The following is a 17,967-nucleotide window of genomic DNA, read 5'->3' on the forward strand; positions in this document are numbered from 1 at the left end:
CCATTAAGAGTTTCTGAATTTGTTTACTTTTGTGATGGAGTCTAAATAGCCTCCTTTCTGTTAAATATAAACATTTTCCACTGAAATAAGTAGCTATTGTATATTCATCTGATGATTATCTTCGTAAACCCTTTTAGCCATTTGTGAGGAAGTGTATCAGTTTGAAAACTAAAAATATAGGATGCTTTCAGTTTTCATTAGCAAACGGCCTTATCAGGTTTAGAAAGAATAAGAGAAATTGTTGCTCCTAAGGCCTATTTTTATACTCACAGCAAAAAAAACACAGATATCTCCTGTTTGGCTTCTAGTCCAGATTTCAGGAGCTATTGCCAGGAGGATACTTTTGTCGGTTTTCATGAATAATGTTGCATTTATTCACACAGACCTTTTCCCCCTTATTACACACTGAATTTCTTAATAACTCCACTCTTTCAGCTCTAAAACCTGCATGTGCCAGTTGACAAAATTAGCCTTTAACTTTTCTGTGAGGTAGAATATTGTACTTAGTGGTAAGATTTTTCAGGAACTTCCTTTTTAAAAGATTTAACTTTGGAAATATAAAAATGAGCAAATGCTCTGTTTTTGCTTATAATTTAATTAGTATTTGTGTACTTTTCCAAGATCATCTTCCTTTTGAAGATATATTAGCTAGATCCCATCTAGTAGTCTATGTAAGTAAGTAATGTATTGAGAAAATTTAACATTGTATGAAATAATAGTGTTGACAGTTTTTCAGAAGAACTTTGGTCATTTTATTCATTGTGTATTTCTCTCATGAAAATGTGAAAGATCTAGCTATCATAATTAATAATTAACACAATTCATCATATCTTGATTTTATTAACATCAGATACAATAATATTTAAAGTAGCTGTGTGAACCAAATTTGGGAGGAAAAGGGTAAACCAGTCCAGTTCTGTTCTAAATATAAGTTCTTTCATGTTATCTAGATATGTCTTTGGAATATGGTTTCAAGTAATAAGATATATATATATATATATATATATATATATATATATATATATATATATATGTGTGTGTGTGTGTGTGTGTGTGTGTGTTATTGTCATAAATATCAGTATAATAGTGCAAATTTTAACTTGAATCCAAATGTATTAGGATTATCATTTATAGAATTAGTCAAAATCCGTTTAATAGGAATTTAGTTGTTCAATAAATGGCATATACTTAAACATAATCAACTAGAGGATATTTTTCACAGCATTCCCGACTTCCAAACTGTATTCTCTCATTCATATTTTCCATTGTAAGGATAGTGTCACTTCATCTCTGTGTTCCAGTGTTTTGCCAGTGCTGGCCATGGGGTTTGGTAGCTAGTGAGCACTATTTGATGAATAGTTGAACTTATGAATGAATTACCTTTGTAGTTTTTAAAATGTACTATCCATCTCAAATGTGAGGTTACATGTTGCTCTTTTTATTGTACTAACTGGAGGCCTGGTGCACGGATTCGTGCACCGATGGGGTCCCTCAGCCTGGCCTTCGCCGTCTAGCAATCCGGGACCCCTCGGGGGATATAGTAGTGTGCAAAGCGGCAGGCGGCCCGGGAGGAGCCCGGGCCCAGTGAGCCTGCTGCTGCTGCCACTCGGTAATGCTGCCACGGAGGTGGGAGAGGCTCACACTGCTGCAGCTGCACTTGCCAGCCATGAGCCCAACTGTGGGAGTGCACTGACCACCAGGGGACAGCTCTTGCACTGTCTGTCCCCTGGTGGTCAGTGCACATCATAGCGACCAGTCAGTCGTTCAGTCATTCAGTCGTTCAGTCATCAGGCTTTTATGTATATAGATGATTCAGAGTTAGAGTGTAAGGTAGACTGAATTAGGACCATTCTTACGAGAAGTTCTGAGTATCTCAGAATATTTAGAGAAAGGCACTCATTCACATTTCATGGAAACTTCACTACAATATTGCCATGAATAAGTAGCTTTACAGGCTTACCTGACAAGATATTGGCCTTTAGGCCCTGTCTGCTGTGGCTCAATGTTTAGAGTGTTGGCCCTCGAACCAAAAGGTCTCCAGTTTGATTCCTGGTCAAGGGCATGTACCTGGATTGCAGGTTCAATCTAGGGGAAATATATCCTCAGGTAAGGATTAACAACAACAAAAAAGATAGTGGCAATTGGGAGTAACTTAGTCTCTCTTAATTCCTGGCCTAGTGCTCAACCCGCTGTTCAGACATGATAATGTGTGTGCATGTTTATTGTCAGCACCTCAGAGCAGCCTGTGTGCTCTAACACTACAGGATCTGGTGCCTGTTGAAATATTTCCCTTCTTGTTTATGAAAAATGGGCATTGAATTGATATTATGCTATTGGTGGGTACTTTATATATATATTTCCAACTTGATGACCACATACTGACTTGTATCTAATAATTGTGAATAGGTGTGTTACTTATAGAGTCTAGTTATGCATAGATTTTTTTAAAAGATTTAATTTTTAGGTTTGTAAAAATAGTTTTGGAATTGTTTTCTCATTAAAGAAACAAAAGTTCTGTCCCATGTCTTTTCTGTAAAAGTATGAGAAAACGTAAGGTGGTTTTTACTAGAGCTGCCTTCTTCACTTGGGATCAGTGCAGTTTTATGTTCTAATTATTATCTTGTGAGACTGAGAAAAGATAGTCTGCCCTCATGGATTAATCTATCTGCTAATCTGGCAATGTTGCTTATTTTGTAAAATAAAGGATGGATAGATTTTATTTTACCTAAATAAGAGTATTAATTCCCCCCCCCCCCAAGGGCTATGGCATGGTTGTGCTGAATTTATTTTCAAACAGTATTTTAAGAGCGTGTTTGTTCAGTAGATAAACATCTGTGCATGTGATTTTGTTTATTAAATATCTGGAGTCACTTACTGCCCTTGATCTGTTAACCTCAAGAGGGCTGCATGGTTATTAGTAACTACTAATATTCATGTCAGCGGTGCTCAGGGCACCTTGCCATAGGAATAATTTACTCTGGAGAACGGTTAGACTTGAACTTGGGCTTCAAAAAGGAATGACACAACACTCCACTTCAAAGTGATCCGCACTTAGCATGGCAGATACTAATACAGAGTCTGCAACTGTGCAAGGGAGTGGTTTCGGCAGAAGGGTAGGAACCAGTTAGTTCCTTTTCTCCCCATTTAATATTCAAATGAGCACCGGACATTCTCAGAAATGATTCCCCCAGGAGCTCCTATTGTCAGGTTCAACCTCGGCAAGCTCTTCCCCTCCCTTCCTATTCTGAACTAGGTGGTGAGCTCTGGGCGATTCTGAACCCGAGCTGCCCCTCTCCCCCCAGCGGGTCTGATTTGCGCTGATGTCACCACCAAGCTGTTGCATTGCAGCCTGTCGGCCTCTAGGTTCCTCCCCCTGAAACAGCTCACCCGGCTGGAGAAGAGGCGAGGAGTCAAAGACACGATGACTGCGAAGTTCAGGCTCGGGAGGGCTTAGCCGCGGAGGAGCCACAGAGCTGCGCGTCCGCGGCGCTCGGCGGGCGCAGGGACGGGGCGAAGGGACGGAGCCCATGTTGCCTAAGGGGAGTGAGGACCTTCCCGGGAGCGCCCTGGCTCGGGAGGATGCCTGCCCCGCCGGGGGCCCTGCTGCCGTGAGGAGCTGGGGACAGCGCCGGAGCTCCCTGCCGGAGTTCCTTCCCTGCCTCCGCCTCCGACACCTCTGCCTCGCTCCAGCTGTAGCTAAAATGAAAGACAAACTGCGGCCACACTTGGTCAGCTTCAAAGGCTAGACGAGCCTCGGTTTCCAGCTGGAATGTGAGTGACGCTGCCTGTGCCTTAGAGGGAACTCGGAACTCTTCTTTGCTGCAACTGCCTCAGGTGGAATAAGCCTTCTACAGGAGGATCAGATAAGACTCTGGAAACTGGCTTTTTTTTTAAAGGAGAGTTTCTAGAACATCATGCTTTCTAAACTATTTACTTTAAACAGTTGCTGGATTGTACTGGCCCGGCTGTCCAAAAGTCGAATTATTTACCCCCCTCCTTTGGGTACTTCTGACTAGCCTCAAAGAAACTTAATATGGGAAGAAAAACTGCCGTTTGAATCCAGATTATTTATAGCTACCCCCCCCCCCATAAAAAAAAAGGCTAAAGAAAATTTTAACTTTCTTACAACATTAGACTGATTTTCCTCTGAAGATCTGTTCTGTGCCTTCATCTGACAATACGCGGTCCCTGTGTTTGTCTTTTAAGTTTCTGAAGCATGGTTTATTTATACAGGAGATGAAGTTTTGTAAGCCATCTTTAAGTGGATTACAGTTAACCAGCGCTCTGCCTAAGTTAGCATTCAGCCTGTTGAAATGCTTGCTCCCTTGGACATTCTAATCTGGAAACCTCGGATGCAAAATTAGACTAAAAAGGGAAATGAACTGACAATGGAATGTTCTGACTGTTTGAGCCACTGTTAAGTGTATGTTTGTTGTCGTTTTCTGTGTTTTGGAGTATGTGAGAGGGAACTTTGGGGGCTGGGGAACGGGGAGGTGTGGAGGTTTCTGCTCTGTGTTCTTGATGCACTTTATTTTTTTAGAATCATTCTAAAAACTACCAGATACAAGGATAGTTGCATTTAGACTGATGCACTGATGACGACCTTAAACACCTCATAGATGATGACGTGTATTATTTGAGCATGTGTCTTTATACTAAAGACACTGTATAGTTCTGTGCAGAGGTATACTTTTGCGAAAGATGCTTTGCCTTAGTTCTTAATTTCTGTTTCAAGAGCTGCAATATTTGCTTAAACTTTCTGCAAAATGGGGAAGCCACTCAGCAGACCAGACTGTTTACGTCAGAATCCCCCATGTGTAGGGAAGGGTGAAGAGGAGGAGGACCTGAATATCGAAGACTGTTATGTCCCACAGCGGTCGATCTATGACACTGTTAGACTAAATGAACAGATAGACTCGGGTTCAAAAGGCAGCCTGGCTTCCAGGCATTTTGGAGATCGGACTTTGCCCTACAGTCACAGGACACTGGATGTTAGTTCTTTGTGCTCCAACGGTGCCCTGGCTTCTTCCAATGTGTTTGAGCTGAAAGGTCGGGAAGCTCACACCCTAGATGAAAAGATGATCTTTGATGCGCTCAAACTCAATAGCGACATCATCCGCACCACAGGATTACCCAAAGCCAAATCTCACGCGGAAAAGAAGGAGCATAGACGGTCATGGCGCATGTTTGTCCCCGCCAACTTTATGGATTATGCAAACAAAAGTGAAAGCTCCTTTGTTGAACCTACTGATGTGTCCCAGGCTGTCAGCAAGGCCAGCAAGTGCAGGTGGGGGACCAGTTCCCTCACGTCGGAGGAGGACGACTCTGGCTTATGCAGCCCCCCAGCCGAGAGGGAAGAAAAACAGGCCATTTTAACTGGAGACCAGTCACAAATCAGAAGCGTGTCTTCTGCTGAAGATGTTCATATAGCAGAACAACATGCACCTTTCCTTCCTGCCCATTCCACTAGTGAACAAAAAATCCCGTTGCTTTCCTGTAGAAGTGCCCACCCTGAGGAGAACTTCAAAATGATTTTACATGGTGTTTCTCCCCTGGAGGAGACAGCTGGTGTGAATGGTCAGAGGGAAATCCATGGTGAAAACTTCTGCCTGCAGAATGACTGGAGAGAGACCCCTGTGAGGTGTGACCCACTAATTAGAGATGGAGAAAACGAGTGTATCTCTAACCCAGGAGGAGAAGGGACAACATATGGACCGGGAGAATTCCACATCACAGCAGAAAGCAGGGAATGGAAGGCAGATTCTCCTGAGGATTTGGGGCGCTCTCATTTAGATTTGGGGGGGAATCACGTAGATGGTGGTAGCAGAAGCTTAGAAGAAAATGCGACACTGTTAACACCATGCGATTCGGAAGAATCGAACCCTGCACCTAAAGAGGAAGTGGAGGCTCCTCTTTCTGCCCAGGAGATGGAGATGGCCCATACGAAGTGCTCCCCGAAATTCAGAGCAGCGAGAAAGAAAGCTCCCAGGAAAACCAGGGCTCGGGCAGGAGTATTGGACACAGTCTGTAATGGCTTTCAGTCAGTTCAGGTAACTCATGGGAACGTGAAACCCTGCCCTGCCCAATTCTGTGCTTCTGTTCTCAAGTGGTCACTGGTGTTTCATCTGAGGGTGGGGGTGACTAGTGCCCTACGAGATGCCAGATATTGATAAGTTGATCATTACAGCAAACTAATTAGGTGGGGGTTTGGGGAATGATTATTCCCAGCTGTCGAGAGTCCTGCTATTGGTTGTGCAGCTGGTGGCTGTGTGCCATCACTTAGAATGCCTCCACTGTGAATTTATGTGAACGTTCAGCTTTTACACAAATTGTGGTTTAAGACACTGCCATTTAGGGGCAGTTACATTGGATTTATTAAGCTTGAACAGGCTTAGTCATGAAGGTACAAACACAATATTATATTGTTGTGGTCTGCGAAGTACTCCACTCAAATTAAGGATGTTTTAAAATGTGCTGAAAGTTTTCTCTCAGTAGCTCTGCATGTGGCAGTAGAGAAGTTACGTTGTGCTGTATTTTGCAGCCCCGATAGCTAGCGCCTGGCTTTTTGTGAGTGGTGAATGAGGTAAGAAAGTGAAGGGTGCAGCCCCGTAATAAGCAGAGGTTGTTTGTCAGGCCTGTAATTTTTTTCTTCCCACTTAGACTGAAGTTCAGTTATTTTGGTAGTTTTTCTAAGCTCTTCTGGTAAACTTTGCCTCAGAGGTAATTTTATTTTATTTTAAGCTTCTCTGAGTGTGTGTGCTTATGGACTAGGTTAAGGGGAAAGTCTCTCTTGATAAGTATTTTGCTACCACTGAGAGATAAGGGATTTGGACAATTTCAGAAAAGTTTCTCAGTCCATGAAATAATTGCCCGAGTCAGCAATGCCCTTTCCTTGAGCATGCTTTAAATGACATGCTAGTTTAAAAGCTTGGCTAAGTACATTTTTATGTAAAGGATCTTGCAGTTTATTTGTAGGAAGTAATGAAGCTCTTAGGAGTACATAGATTCTTTAGTAGTTAACTTTTATAACCCTTAGTATATTTTTGTAGTACTTCAGAAAATTACCACAGACTCACTTAGACCTACTCTGATATGCAACTCTAAAATTAATTTCTTTAAAACCAAGGTAAGGAAGAGATTAAGGCAATTTACTACAATATTATATTAGGGTGCGCTTTTTTCCGTCCTGAAAATTATCTGAGAGGGAGAATAGAACTTTTCCCTGAATCTTATATACAAGACAAGTTCTTGGGCTTAAGAATGTAGCAGTCCCTCCTCCTCTTGTGTGTGTGTGTGTGTGTGTGGTAAAACATATCCACAGCGATTCATAGAAGTAGTAACTTAGAAAGTGGTATGGAAAAGAAATAGAATCATAATACAGCACCAAACTCTATTTTTACCACCTTGTCTCAACTTTCCATTGCCTTACTAAGTAAATTTATGCCTTTTAAAAACTTATGGAAACTTGTGTTTTTGTTCCTCAGTGACTTGGGGAGTTCTTATAATTTGTTTGATTATGTGAATATGGTATTGTTATATAGAAACAGTTCTCCAGTGTGGAAATTGTCTATATAGGAGGGGACTTCTAGAGGAAATGATCATTTATTTGTTTGCTGTTCCTTAATGTACTCATTCATACAATAACAGGGAAGTAGCCTGCTTTTGGGGCCTTGGCCAGAGTCGAGAGTTTGTCTCCTGCAGCCTCTGCATCTTTGAAAATTGTTTTCCACACTGTGCCTGAATTTTATCTTAAGTACTGTTTTGATATTTGCCTTTGTTATGTTTTGTATGTTCTGTTTAACTGTTTGTTCACTTGGGCTATTGATATATTTGTATAGTGCCCTATCGTATAACAGTTCAGAACCCAAACCTTGTCTTACCTTAATATCTTAGCTGAAACTTTCCTTTCTGAGTTAAATTGACTTATTTTCTTTATGACATCCTTTAACTCCTGCATTAAAAACATTTATATTGTCTATGAAAATGTTGATCTACCCCCCCCCCCCCAGTATAATCTGCTAAGGGGTTGATATCATTCATTCCAAGACATAATACTATTTTTATATACTGATGTTTATTTGGCAAATAATCATCAAGTACAATATTGCATGTTAGGTACTATGGGAGGTCCAGGGCCTGAAACTATTATAAGGAAAAGAGAACTTTCTGCTTCCATGGAGCTTGCATTTTGCTCTAACACGGTAGCTCTTTGGACAGTTACAGGCAGGCAACCGGGGACCATAAGTTGGATGGGAGGAGGAGTCTGGTTCAGGGGGCAGTTCTGGAAAGCTGCTGACAGGGGAGGCAGTGACCAAAGCATAACCACAGGTGCTGTGCTAGTGATATGTGTGATCAGGTCCTGGGGTGAGGTCTACATGCCTCTTGCAAGCCTATTGGCATCTTGATAGAAATTGAGGGGGCTAGGTGTTTAGGGATACATACTACTGCAGTGCTTGCCTATGCCATTTTTTCTTTTCCGATCCCTGCATTTTGGCCCATCTGGCAAGTCATAGATTGGCATCTTGGCTCACTTCATCATCTTGTCAGTGATTCATCAAACTTTAATGCCAGCTAACAACAGGCATTTTTAGAAGAGCCTATAAGAACCCTTGCCCAGTAAACGGGTTCATCTTGGACCCATCTTATCATTTTGTTCATTAGCATTTCATACATTTTTATACTATAGTTAAGTTGGAATGATAGAAAATTTCTAGTGGTATGATAATGAAACAGTAAAGAGAGGACATACACTGTTTTCTTGGTTTCATAGGTAATCTGATTAAATGCACTTAGACTATTATTATTTTGTATTCATGAATAGTGTTAATAATTAGTATTATGAGTTTATTATATTTAGTTAACCTTCTAACTCTTATTAATAAGGTTGCTATGATATGAATAATATCATAGCAACCAAAATTATCTTTATCTCTAATGATTGATATCCAATCACTGAATAAATGTTTATATTTGGTGGTTATTAGGTCATATAATTCATATGATTATTGCTCTTCCAACTGCAGGTATTCCAAAAAGAAGAGATTGAACCCTTGCAGGTTAAACAGCAAGATGTAAACTGGTTGGGCCAGGGCCTTATTCAGAGTGCTGCTAACAGCACCAGCACCCAAGGTTTGGAGCAGGACCTGGACGATGTCAATGCCAGGTGGAAGACTCTCAATAAAAAGGTAACTTTCCCTTCCCCTTCGCTGTCCTTTCTGTTTGTTATCATTCACTAGCATATGTTGTGACCACAAATCGTATTTACAGTAGCCAGACTTCCCTAAACATGTCCACTTTTTTATATTGCTATAAACTGGATGGCCCAAACTCCAATGCCTACAGGGCTTGTTAGGAAGCATAAATGAAAGGAGCCAGCTGGAGGAAACAGGGCCTCTCCCTGTCATTATCTGGACTTTGATAGAGGCACAATAGTGCAGGGGTAATAGCAGGTGGCCCATGACACTGTCCTGTGTTGAGAGACCTCATGCACCTCTAAAGGCACAGTAACCACTTAGCTCCAGCAAAGCATTGCCTTGTAGGGGTCTATGCTCACTGTTGCCAAAGAATATATTTACTTTCAAGGAACCTGGAAATCTCACTTTTTTAGTGAAATCTTCTAACTTTCAAATGTCAGCAACTAATTCCACTGTATAATAGGTCACACTGTGCAAATGAAAGCAACTATGCCTGTCTGTCTGCCCCGGACTAAGGGTTGCCACCCTCCTGATAGACCATTGACAGCAAATGTTATTTTACTTATAAGGTAGAGATTCCCACCTTTTAAAAAATACGCATGTAGGAAATAATGCTCTGATACCTTAAGGAGATAATGCTGACACACAATAGCAGATCTTCACATGACATAAATTATCAGAAAATTGTTATTAGATGGCAGTGCCTGTCTGGTGGTGGTGGTGATTGTTCGCATACAAATTTTGCTGCATTGAAATCTTAAGCATCGCCAGGTCTCAAACACACATTTATCATTCTTTGAAGTCGGATTCATATTGTAGTGCACTTTGAACACAATTGGAATGCAGTGTCAGATGAAAATATATTCCATAGTTCTTAAAATATCTTGCCAACTACTTTTTTAGTCCAAAAAGGAGATCTATGAGAAGGGCAGTAGGGTATTGTAGGACCCAGAGATCCCATTTACTACAAGACAAAGGCCCTGGTCAGTTAAATAAGGACTCAGAGCTTGGAGCTAGCAGAATTTAATTGGATACTTTATAGTGATTTTGCCTAGCAAAACAGAATTCTCATTCTCTCTGTTATAATAGTTATTTTTTAATCGTAGTCTTTTTTTTAACACTATCCCTGATATGCATCAGTAGGAAATAAAAGAATGAATCTCAAGGATAATGATAAAAGTGACTAATGTGTTGTTTCTTTCAGCAGCCTGAAAATATTTCAATCATTCATTGCTAATCATAAATGCATTGGATATTTCCAAAATCGCAGAGATTTTGTCTTTTACATTGACTGTTTTTGATGGCAACCTTATCTTCTTGGCTTACTTGCTAAACATTGATGCTATTCTACCCCCATCCTGTCTACTATCTATGCTTTGGGTAGATTTCATATGAAAAGGAAAAGAAAATTTGTGACCAAATAGGAAGATAAACATGAAAAGTGGTGGCCAGTAGGCAATTTCGTTGTTTTATTAAGCTAGTGAATAAGTGGGACCAATTGGAACTTCGCAGGTGGCCCAGCGAGCAGCCCAGCTGCAGGAGGCCCTGCTGCACTGCGGGAGGTTCCAGGATGCCCTGGAGTCCCTGCTCAGCTGGATGGTGGACACCGAGGAGCTTGTGGCCAACCAGAAGCCACCATCGGCCGAGTTCAAAGTGGTGAAGGCCCAGATACAAGAGCAAAAGGTAAGTCAGTGATGCTTTTGTATTGTGTTTCCTGTGCCATATTAATAATGAGACTCTCTTTATTTATGTTAATAGGATATCTCAGTTAACTGGTTGTTGATGTCCTAGACATTATTTTGTTGTCCATTTAACAAATATTTATGGAACCATGTGCCTCGGATCAGGCATTGTTCCGGGTGCTGGAGATATATCACCAAATAAGAAAGATAAAATTTCCTCGCTGAGTTTATGGTTTTGTGGGACAGGAGCAACAGGGAGAGAGAAACAATAAAGCAAATAAGTATATTGTGATAAGTTAGCAAGTGATAAGTAAAGCAGGGATGAGAGATAAAAATTAGAAAGTGATAACAAGAATGAGGGACAGGAAATGCTAGAGTAAAGGGTGTATGTGTGTGTGTGTGTGTGTGTGTGTGCAGTTTTAAATAGAGAAGTCAAGGAAGAAGGGGACTTTGGACAGAAATATCACTGTTCCCTTATATATTCGGTTGATCATATGAGATTGCTTTTAGTATAGATTAAATACTGAAGAAGCAAATATTTGATTCACGTATGCTAAGGAATGTGCTGCCGTGTCTTTTGACACTCGGTAAGGACCAAGTTGGAAAGACACACTCATTAGAGGGGTGATGTCTACTTGGGACCTCGCATACAGTTGTGCTCCCACTGGTGCTGGTCACTTAGGTCGCATTTAGTGATGTGCTCAGTACTGACTTGTCAGCCATGACATGAAAGGACATGTGGGAGGGGCCTGCAGCACAACACATTGGTGAGGTTTCTCCTGGATGAAACCTTAAGAAGAAGGGAATGAAATAAGAAGCTTCATTTAATTACGATATTCAGAATTTTGAAGACTTTTGTATTGGGAAATTAACCTATTAGAAATAGTTTTAGAGGCAAGAATTAAACATCACAGGAAACACATTGCATTTAGGCAATTTTTGAATAATATGTATAATATGTATAAAATAATATATAGCATATGTAATATTCAAAATATATAATATATAAAATAACTGCTGCCATTCGCAGTTTAATTTAAATCTTTATAATTCTCCCAGAGTTGTTGAACTTATGCTTAGCCAACAAAACCTATTTTCTGATTTTGCTTTCTTAATTGCCAGAGGCTTTGCTATTAAAGTTGATCAAAAGTAATCCACTTAAGTAGTTTTCTTTACTGCCTAAACCACCTGGTGGACTTCGATTTTATAATGACTCTAACCTGTGTCAAGAGAGTTTGTGTTTCTTCTTTCTAAATGCATGTCTCTACCTCCTACTTTGTTGGCCTTGATTACAAAATGAGAGTGAATGCACTTCTGGCTTGTTACTTCTGGGTACCCGTCCATGTCTTTACTCCTTAACTGTCAGTCAGGATCAGATTAAGGAAACAGTGAACTAGTTGGTGTTTTATCCCCTGTGCCATCCTCATTGTTGTTAGTTAACATGGCGCCTGTGCGTAGATAGCCTTGCTCATGAAATATTTGCTTGTTTAGGTAAGAGCAAGGGAGCCTTGAGCTCTGCCCACCTATATGAAACATTCCATTCCAGGCTTCTTGAAGTATTTACTTAGAATTGAACTGAATTTTTGTCTCCTGCTGCTAAATCCTGAAATATTAGTCTTATTTAGCCAGCTTTGGAGAGTTCTCATACATTCCACCCCCTATTCCTTTAGGGAGTGATATTTAAAAGCTCTTGTTTGGTTTTCATCCTCATGGAGGATTTTAGGAGCGAACCCCACCCGGTGACAAGAGCCGAGAGCCTCAGCTTTTGCCTCACGAGCTTTGTGAACTTGGTCTGTGTCTCACCTTCTCTGCCTGTACTGCATTGTTTAACACCGGAAAAGGTTTTGAAAACAGTAATGACTTGTAATAATCTGTTTTGTCTTCATGGGACAGATAATTGTTGAATGTATAGGACATTCCCATTTCATTACAATAATGGGAAATGGTCACCGTAAGAGCAGTGGAGTTATGCTAAGCAGCATCTTCTACCCCATTATTTTACATTAAAAATTATTAATGAGTGGCTTGGTGGCCTTATCAATATTGGTTTTATCCATCATGAAAAGCCCCTAACCCAGTGTCTGACACAATCACAATGATTCATTAAGCAAAATGAGTTACTCTTAAAATCCTACTTTACAGATCCTTTTGCATGTGAATTCATACAACATATATATTTTGGGCACATAACAAAAGTGCCTAGAATAGATTTTTCTTTATGTTGATACAATTATTCCTTTGACTTTTATATTTATTGTTTTCTTTCAAGCTTCTCCAAAGATTGTTGGATGACCGCAAATCTACTGTAGAGGTAATCAAACGAGAAGGAGAAAAAATTGCTGCCACAGCAGAACCTGCAGATAAAGTAAAGATTTTGAAACAACTGAGTCTCTTGGATAGTAGATGGGAGGCATTGCTTAATAAAGCTGAAACAAGGTAACAAATACTACTTCCGATCTTTTCGGGAGAGAAGCAATGGCTTTAATACAGATATTTATTTGGTAATACTTTTCTTACTTTTATCATGTGACCACAGATAGCAAGGGCTGTGTGTGGTACTTCTCTCCTCATTCCTCTAATGGTGTCTTATAATCACCAGACATATCCCAACTCTTGGTTTTAAGAAAAACATTTCTCTGAGGGGTGATTTATTCACTTGTTTATCACATAGTTATTGCCTGCCTGCCTGCTATGTGTCAGGCGCAGAACTGGGCCTTGGGTTACAGGGATGAAATGGACAGATCATCTGTGTCCTCAGATAGGGTACAGTCTAGTAGGGTTTTATAGCACCGGGAAAGTAATGACAAATGTAACGTTTCAAGGCAAAAATACAGGGTGCCATGGGAGCATTTAATAGGAAGAACCTAGTCTTGGGGCAGGGAAGTGACAGCTAAGCTATCTTCTAAAGGAGGAGTAGGAGTTAGCTAGGAAACTAGTCAGGTGAATGGCTCCACTTTGCACTCAACATTGCTGTATTTCATTTCTCCATTCTTTCCATTGACCAGTTTTTGAGTAGTCGCTACATTAAAGTGTAGCCACATAGACTTTTTGGGTTGAAAATCGATGAACCACTGGATAGAATATTTCCATACATTCCTACCTCCTTTGGAGCTAAAATGGTGAAAAGAAAAATTTAGCTGACTTCGGATAATGGAGTAGAATTAATTATAATTCTAGGACCATAGAATAAGGTGCTCCTGAAGAGGGTAAAGGTTTCATGTTGACCTATAATACATGTCAGTAGATTATTCCTTCTCTGTAATGCCCCAGGACTGTGTCCTGGCTCCCATGGGAGATACTCTCTACTTTTTTTCTACAAAAAATGTGTCCAATAAATATTATCTTATTGTCATTATTATTGAGGATACTGTTGTTATAACTTTACTATTGTTACTATTATTATAACTATTATTATTACTATTATTATTTTAAATATTATAACTAAGTTGCTAAAGACTTTCATAAGATTCAGGCACTTGAGGTTGGTCTGTTGTTCAACTTTAGTTTTATTTAATAGAACTATTTTAACATGTTCTTTAAATGTGAGCGATATTAATTTTAGCCCTAGAAATTTTCTACAAAAAAATGTTTGGAACAGAATTCAGAAGCAAGAGAGTGAAGATTTTTGTTGAATATTTCACACAGTCTTCATCCCTAAAGGACCTTTATCTTGGCACATTTGTAGGAATCGTCAGTTGGAAGGTATCTCGGTGGTAGCACAACAATTTCACGAAACCTTAGAACCACTGAATGAGTGGCTTACAGCCATAGAAAAGAGGCTGGCGAATTGTGAGCCCATAGGAACCCAAGCGTCTAAACTGGAGGAACAAATTGCACAGCACAAAGTAAGATACTCATCACACGTTAGTAAGATTCTGTTCTCCATTCCCCTTCTTGGTTTTATGACATAAATTTGAGTTATGTATTATTTTTTTTATGAGTAATTGTGAATTAAATCCATTTCAAATGTCAACTCTTCATTCTATTTATGTTTTTATTTTCATTTGTCCATTCTGTTTGTTTCTCTTTTTTAAAACTTTATTTAGGCCTTAGAAGATGACATCATCAATCACAGTAAACATTTACACCAGGCTATTAGCATTGGCCAGTCCTTAAAGGTTTTGAGCTCCAGGGAGGATAAAGATATGGTGCAGAATAAATTAGACTCCTCTCAAGTGTGGTACATTGAGATTCAAGAGAAGAGTCACAGCAGGTCTGAGCTCCTCCAGCAGGCCTTGTGTAATGCTAAGATTTTTGGGGAAGATGAAGTGGAGCTGATGAATTGGCTGAATGAAGTACATGACAAACTGAGCAAGCTCTCAGTCCAGGATTACAGCACTGAGGGTCTGTGGGAGCAGCAGTCTGAACTTCGGGTATTTTGATTTATTTTATTTTATTTTATTTTTTTCATTTTGGTTGTCATTATTTTCTGAGTCTTCCTTATTTCTGTATTATTTTATGTTCGTTTTGATTTAGGTGTATCGCTGTACTCCAGAAATACTTTGTGTATACAGATTATTTTTAGTGAACTAACCTTAAAAAAGAGATTGAATGTATCCAATAGCCGATTTTTCACTTTTCATTTCTTATTTTATTGCCATATGCAAAGACCCATAATTAACTAGTGCTCCAATATCTCCACACAGCTCATTTCATAGGGCCCTAAGTATTTTCTGAAACAGAGAGTGCTGTCAGTTGTGGTAGATTAACCTGGGACCTGGGCCACAGTGACAGAAAGAGGAGGGTAAACATGGGGACAATAACGAATATTTGAAAATGTGGGTGTTTACTCAAGTATATCTCTATAAAACCTAATTAAAGTCCTGTAATATTAACTAATGCTAATGTGTATTTAATTTTTCTTTCCCCACATGAAAATGGCACCTGCCTTTTAGGTTCTGCAAGAGGACATACTACTCAGAAAACAAAATGTAGATCAGGCATTACTAAATGGTTTAGAACTACTTAAACAAACAACAGGTGAGATATCTTTCAAATTAAGTAATTATAGAGTCAACATTTAGCATCGCTTTCAAATTATTTTAGGAACGGGGGAAAACAAAAACTTTTTCATTTGTGGGCCACTCTAAGCCTTCATTCTAGAGAATGCTTTGAAGACAGACCAAGTTGGGTGGGAATATGATCTCACTTTTTTTCTCATGATCTCACTTGAGTTCTTAGTGGAAGTTTGAGTGTATTACTCATGACACAAAGCGTTGTGCACAGGAGATGGTCGGAGAAGCTGACGCTGGCGTTACGTTGGTTTTCCACTTGCAGAAGGCTGTTGTTCTGGATGAGCGCATAGACTGTAGACAATATTTTTTTTTATATATTTTAAGACAGACTGCATTCAGTGATACATACTGTGGCTAAACCCAGGTGTCATACCTTCATGCTTGAACTTACTAAGGAAACAGATGCAACCTAACTTGTTTTAGTAATTCCTTTGGCTATTGGAAAGTTTCGCTAGACCTATATCCATTTCATATGCATGATGGGGCAAGTACCAAGTTGGAGAAATTCATTATAGTATCTAGACTCCTAGAGCCTTGAATTCCAAGTCTGAAGCCCAGGACACAATTTCTCTGTGTGTATGAAAATGAGATAGAGGAATCATGCAGATGAGTATATTATTTTTAAATATATGCACACATATATGCCAGGCACTGTTCTAAGCACTTCGCAAATATAAACTCATTGAATTTTTATCACAATCTTATGAAGTCGGTTCCATTCTTATCCTCATGTAATGAATGATAAGTGGCCAGCAAGGCCACAGATTCAAAGTTTTTTGGCCATGAAGCCGGTATTTGAATCCAGACTGTTTTTAACTCCTCTGCTTGAGAACTGGAAGCACCATACAGAGAGATACAAAGATGATCCTTTCCACATAACTGAAGGCACTGTGGTCCTTTCCAGTTTCCATATTTGCATTTCCAGACCTATTAGTATTTGCCAGAAATCCTGGGAAAGGTTAAAACCCAGAAAAGGGCCTTTCTTGGGTCAGAACTTGTTGTTTTGTGTGTTTTTAAAAATATTTGTTATTGATTTCAGAGAGGACGGGAGAGGGAGAGAGAGAAGCGGTCAATGATGAAAGAGAATCATTGATCAGCTACCTCCTGCTCACCCCACACTGGGGATGGAGCCTGCAACCCTGGCATGTGCCCCGATGTGGAATCGAACTGTGATCTCCTGGTTCATAGGTCGATGCTCAACCACAGAGCCATGCTGGCCGGGTGGGTCAGAACTTCTTTAGAAAAATGTTTTCTAAAGCCCCCCCTTCCCCCCAGAAAATCTCATCAGTATATAATAATATCTGAAGAAACCCTTCCTTTTGCCTCCTCTCTTTTTCCTTTCATGAGCTATAACATGCCTTTGAAATTTTAGGTGATGAAGTTTTAATAATTCAAGATAAATTGGAAGCCATTAAAGCAAGGTACAAAGACATTACTAAATTGAGCACGGATGTAGCCAAGACCCTGGAACAGGCCCTGCAGCTTGCAAGCCGGCTGCACTGCGCACATGAGGAGCTCTGCACCTGGCTGGACAGAGTGGAGGTGGAATTGCTTTCATATGAGACTCAGGCTCTGAAGGGAGAAGCTGCAAGCCGAGCGCAAGCGCGACAAAAAGTATGCTCTGATTTATGCACCTTGGACCCGTTGGTTATCTTGAGGGGGCGTCTTATTCACACAGGAATGAAGTGATATCTCTCTCGTGTCATTACTAGTATGCTAAAGGATGCCTTGGTGGGCGGGGACCCAACAGAAATTGGCAGCAGGTCAACTGTGTAAACTTTTAGGAACCCAGAGATGAAAACAGTGTATTATAATTTATTTTCAGAGTCTTACAGTTTATTACACAAGAGACAGGATGATGAAAACAGAAAAATAAAATCAAGGAAAAGGATCACCGTTTGCAGAGATGCACGTAATTTGGTTAGAATAACACTATTTTTATGAGACAGATGCATAATGTGAGGTGGCTTTTAAAATTATATTGCAAATGTGGTCTTCTACCTTGCTAATCATCTTTTTTTCAGAGATATCAGCCTGCCTTTATCATCCCTGAAGTATGATCGTATGTGGGGGAAA

General features: G+C 40.0%; 1 protein-coding gene across 25 annotated transcripts in view; it reads left to right on the forward strand.

Moving 5' to 3' along the window:
* DST (dystonin) overlaps window positions 1-17,967 on the forward strand; it is a 440,752-nt gene that overhangs the window by 354,017 nt on the left and 68,768 nt on the right. For 19 of the 25 annotated variants that reach the window (XM_059701312.1, XM_059701317.1, XM_059701314.1 and 16 more), the window contains 7 exons: window positions 9,024-9,185; window positions 10,707-10,877; window positions 13,146-13,312; window positions 14,562-14,721; window positions 14,923-15,249; window positions 15,772-15,856; window positions 17,264-17,505. In XM_059701312.1, the coding sequence (XP_059557295.1) occupies window positions 9,024-9,185; window positions 10,707-10,877; window positions 13,146-13,312; window positions 14,562-14,721; window positions 14,923-15,249; window positions 15,772-15,856; window positions 17,264-17,505 (1,314 nt within the window). The remainder of the gene's footprint in view (window positions 1-9,023; window positions 9,186-10,706; window positions 10,878-13,145; window positions 13,313-14,561; window positions 14,722-14,922; window positions 15,250-15,771; window positions 15,857-17,263; window positions 17,506-17,967) is intronic. The other 6 variants (XM_059701319.1, XM_059701320.1, XM_059701339.1 and 3 more) reach the window with 1 other exon arrangement.

This window comes from Myotis daubentonii, chromosome 6 (assembly GCF_963259705.1).
Source record: "Myotis daubentonii chromosome 6, mMyoDau2.1, whole genome shotgun sequence".
In the NCBI taxonomy this organism is placed as follows: Eukaryota; Metazoa; Chordata; class Mammalia; order Chiroptera; family Vespertilionidae; genus Myotis; species Myotis daubentonii.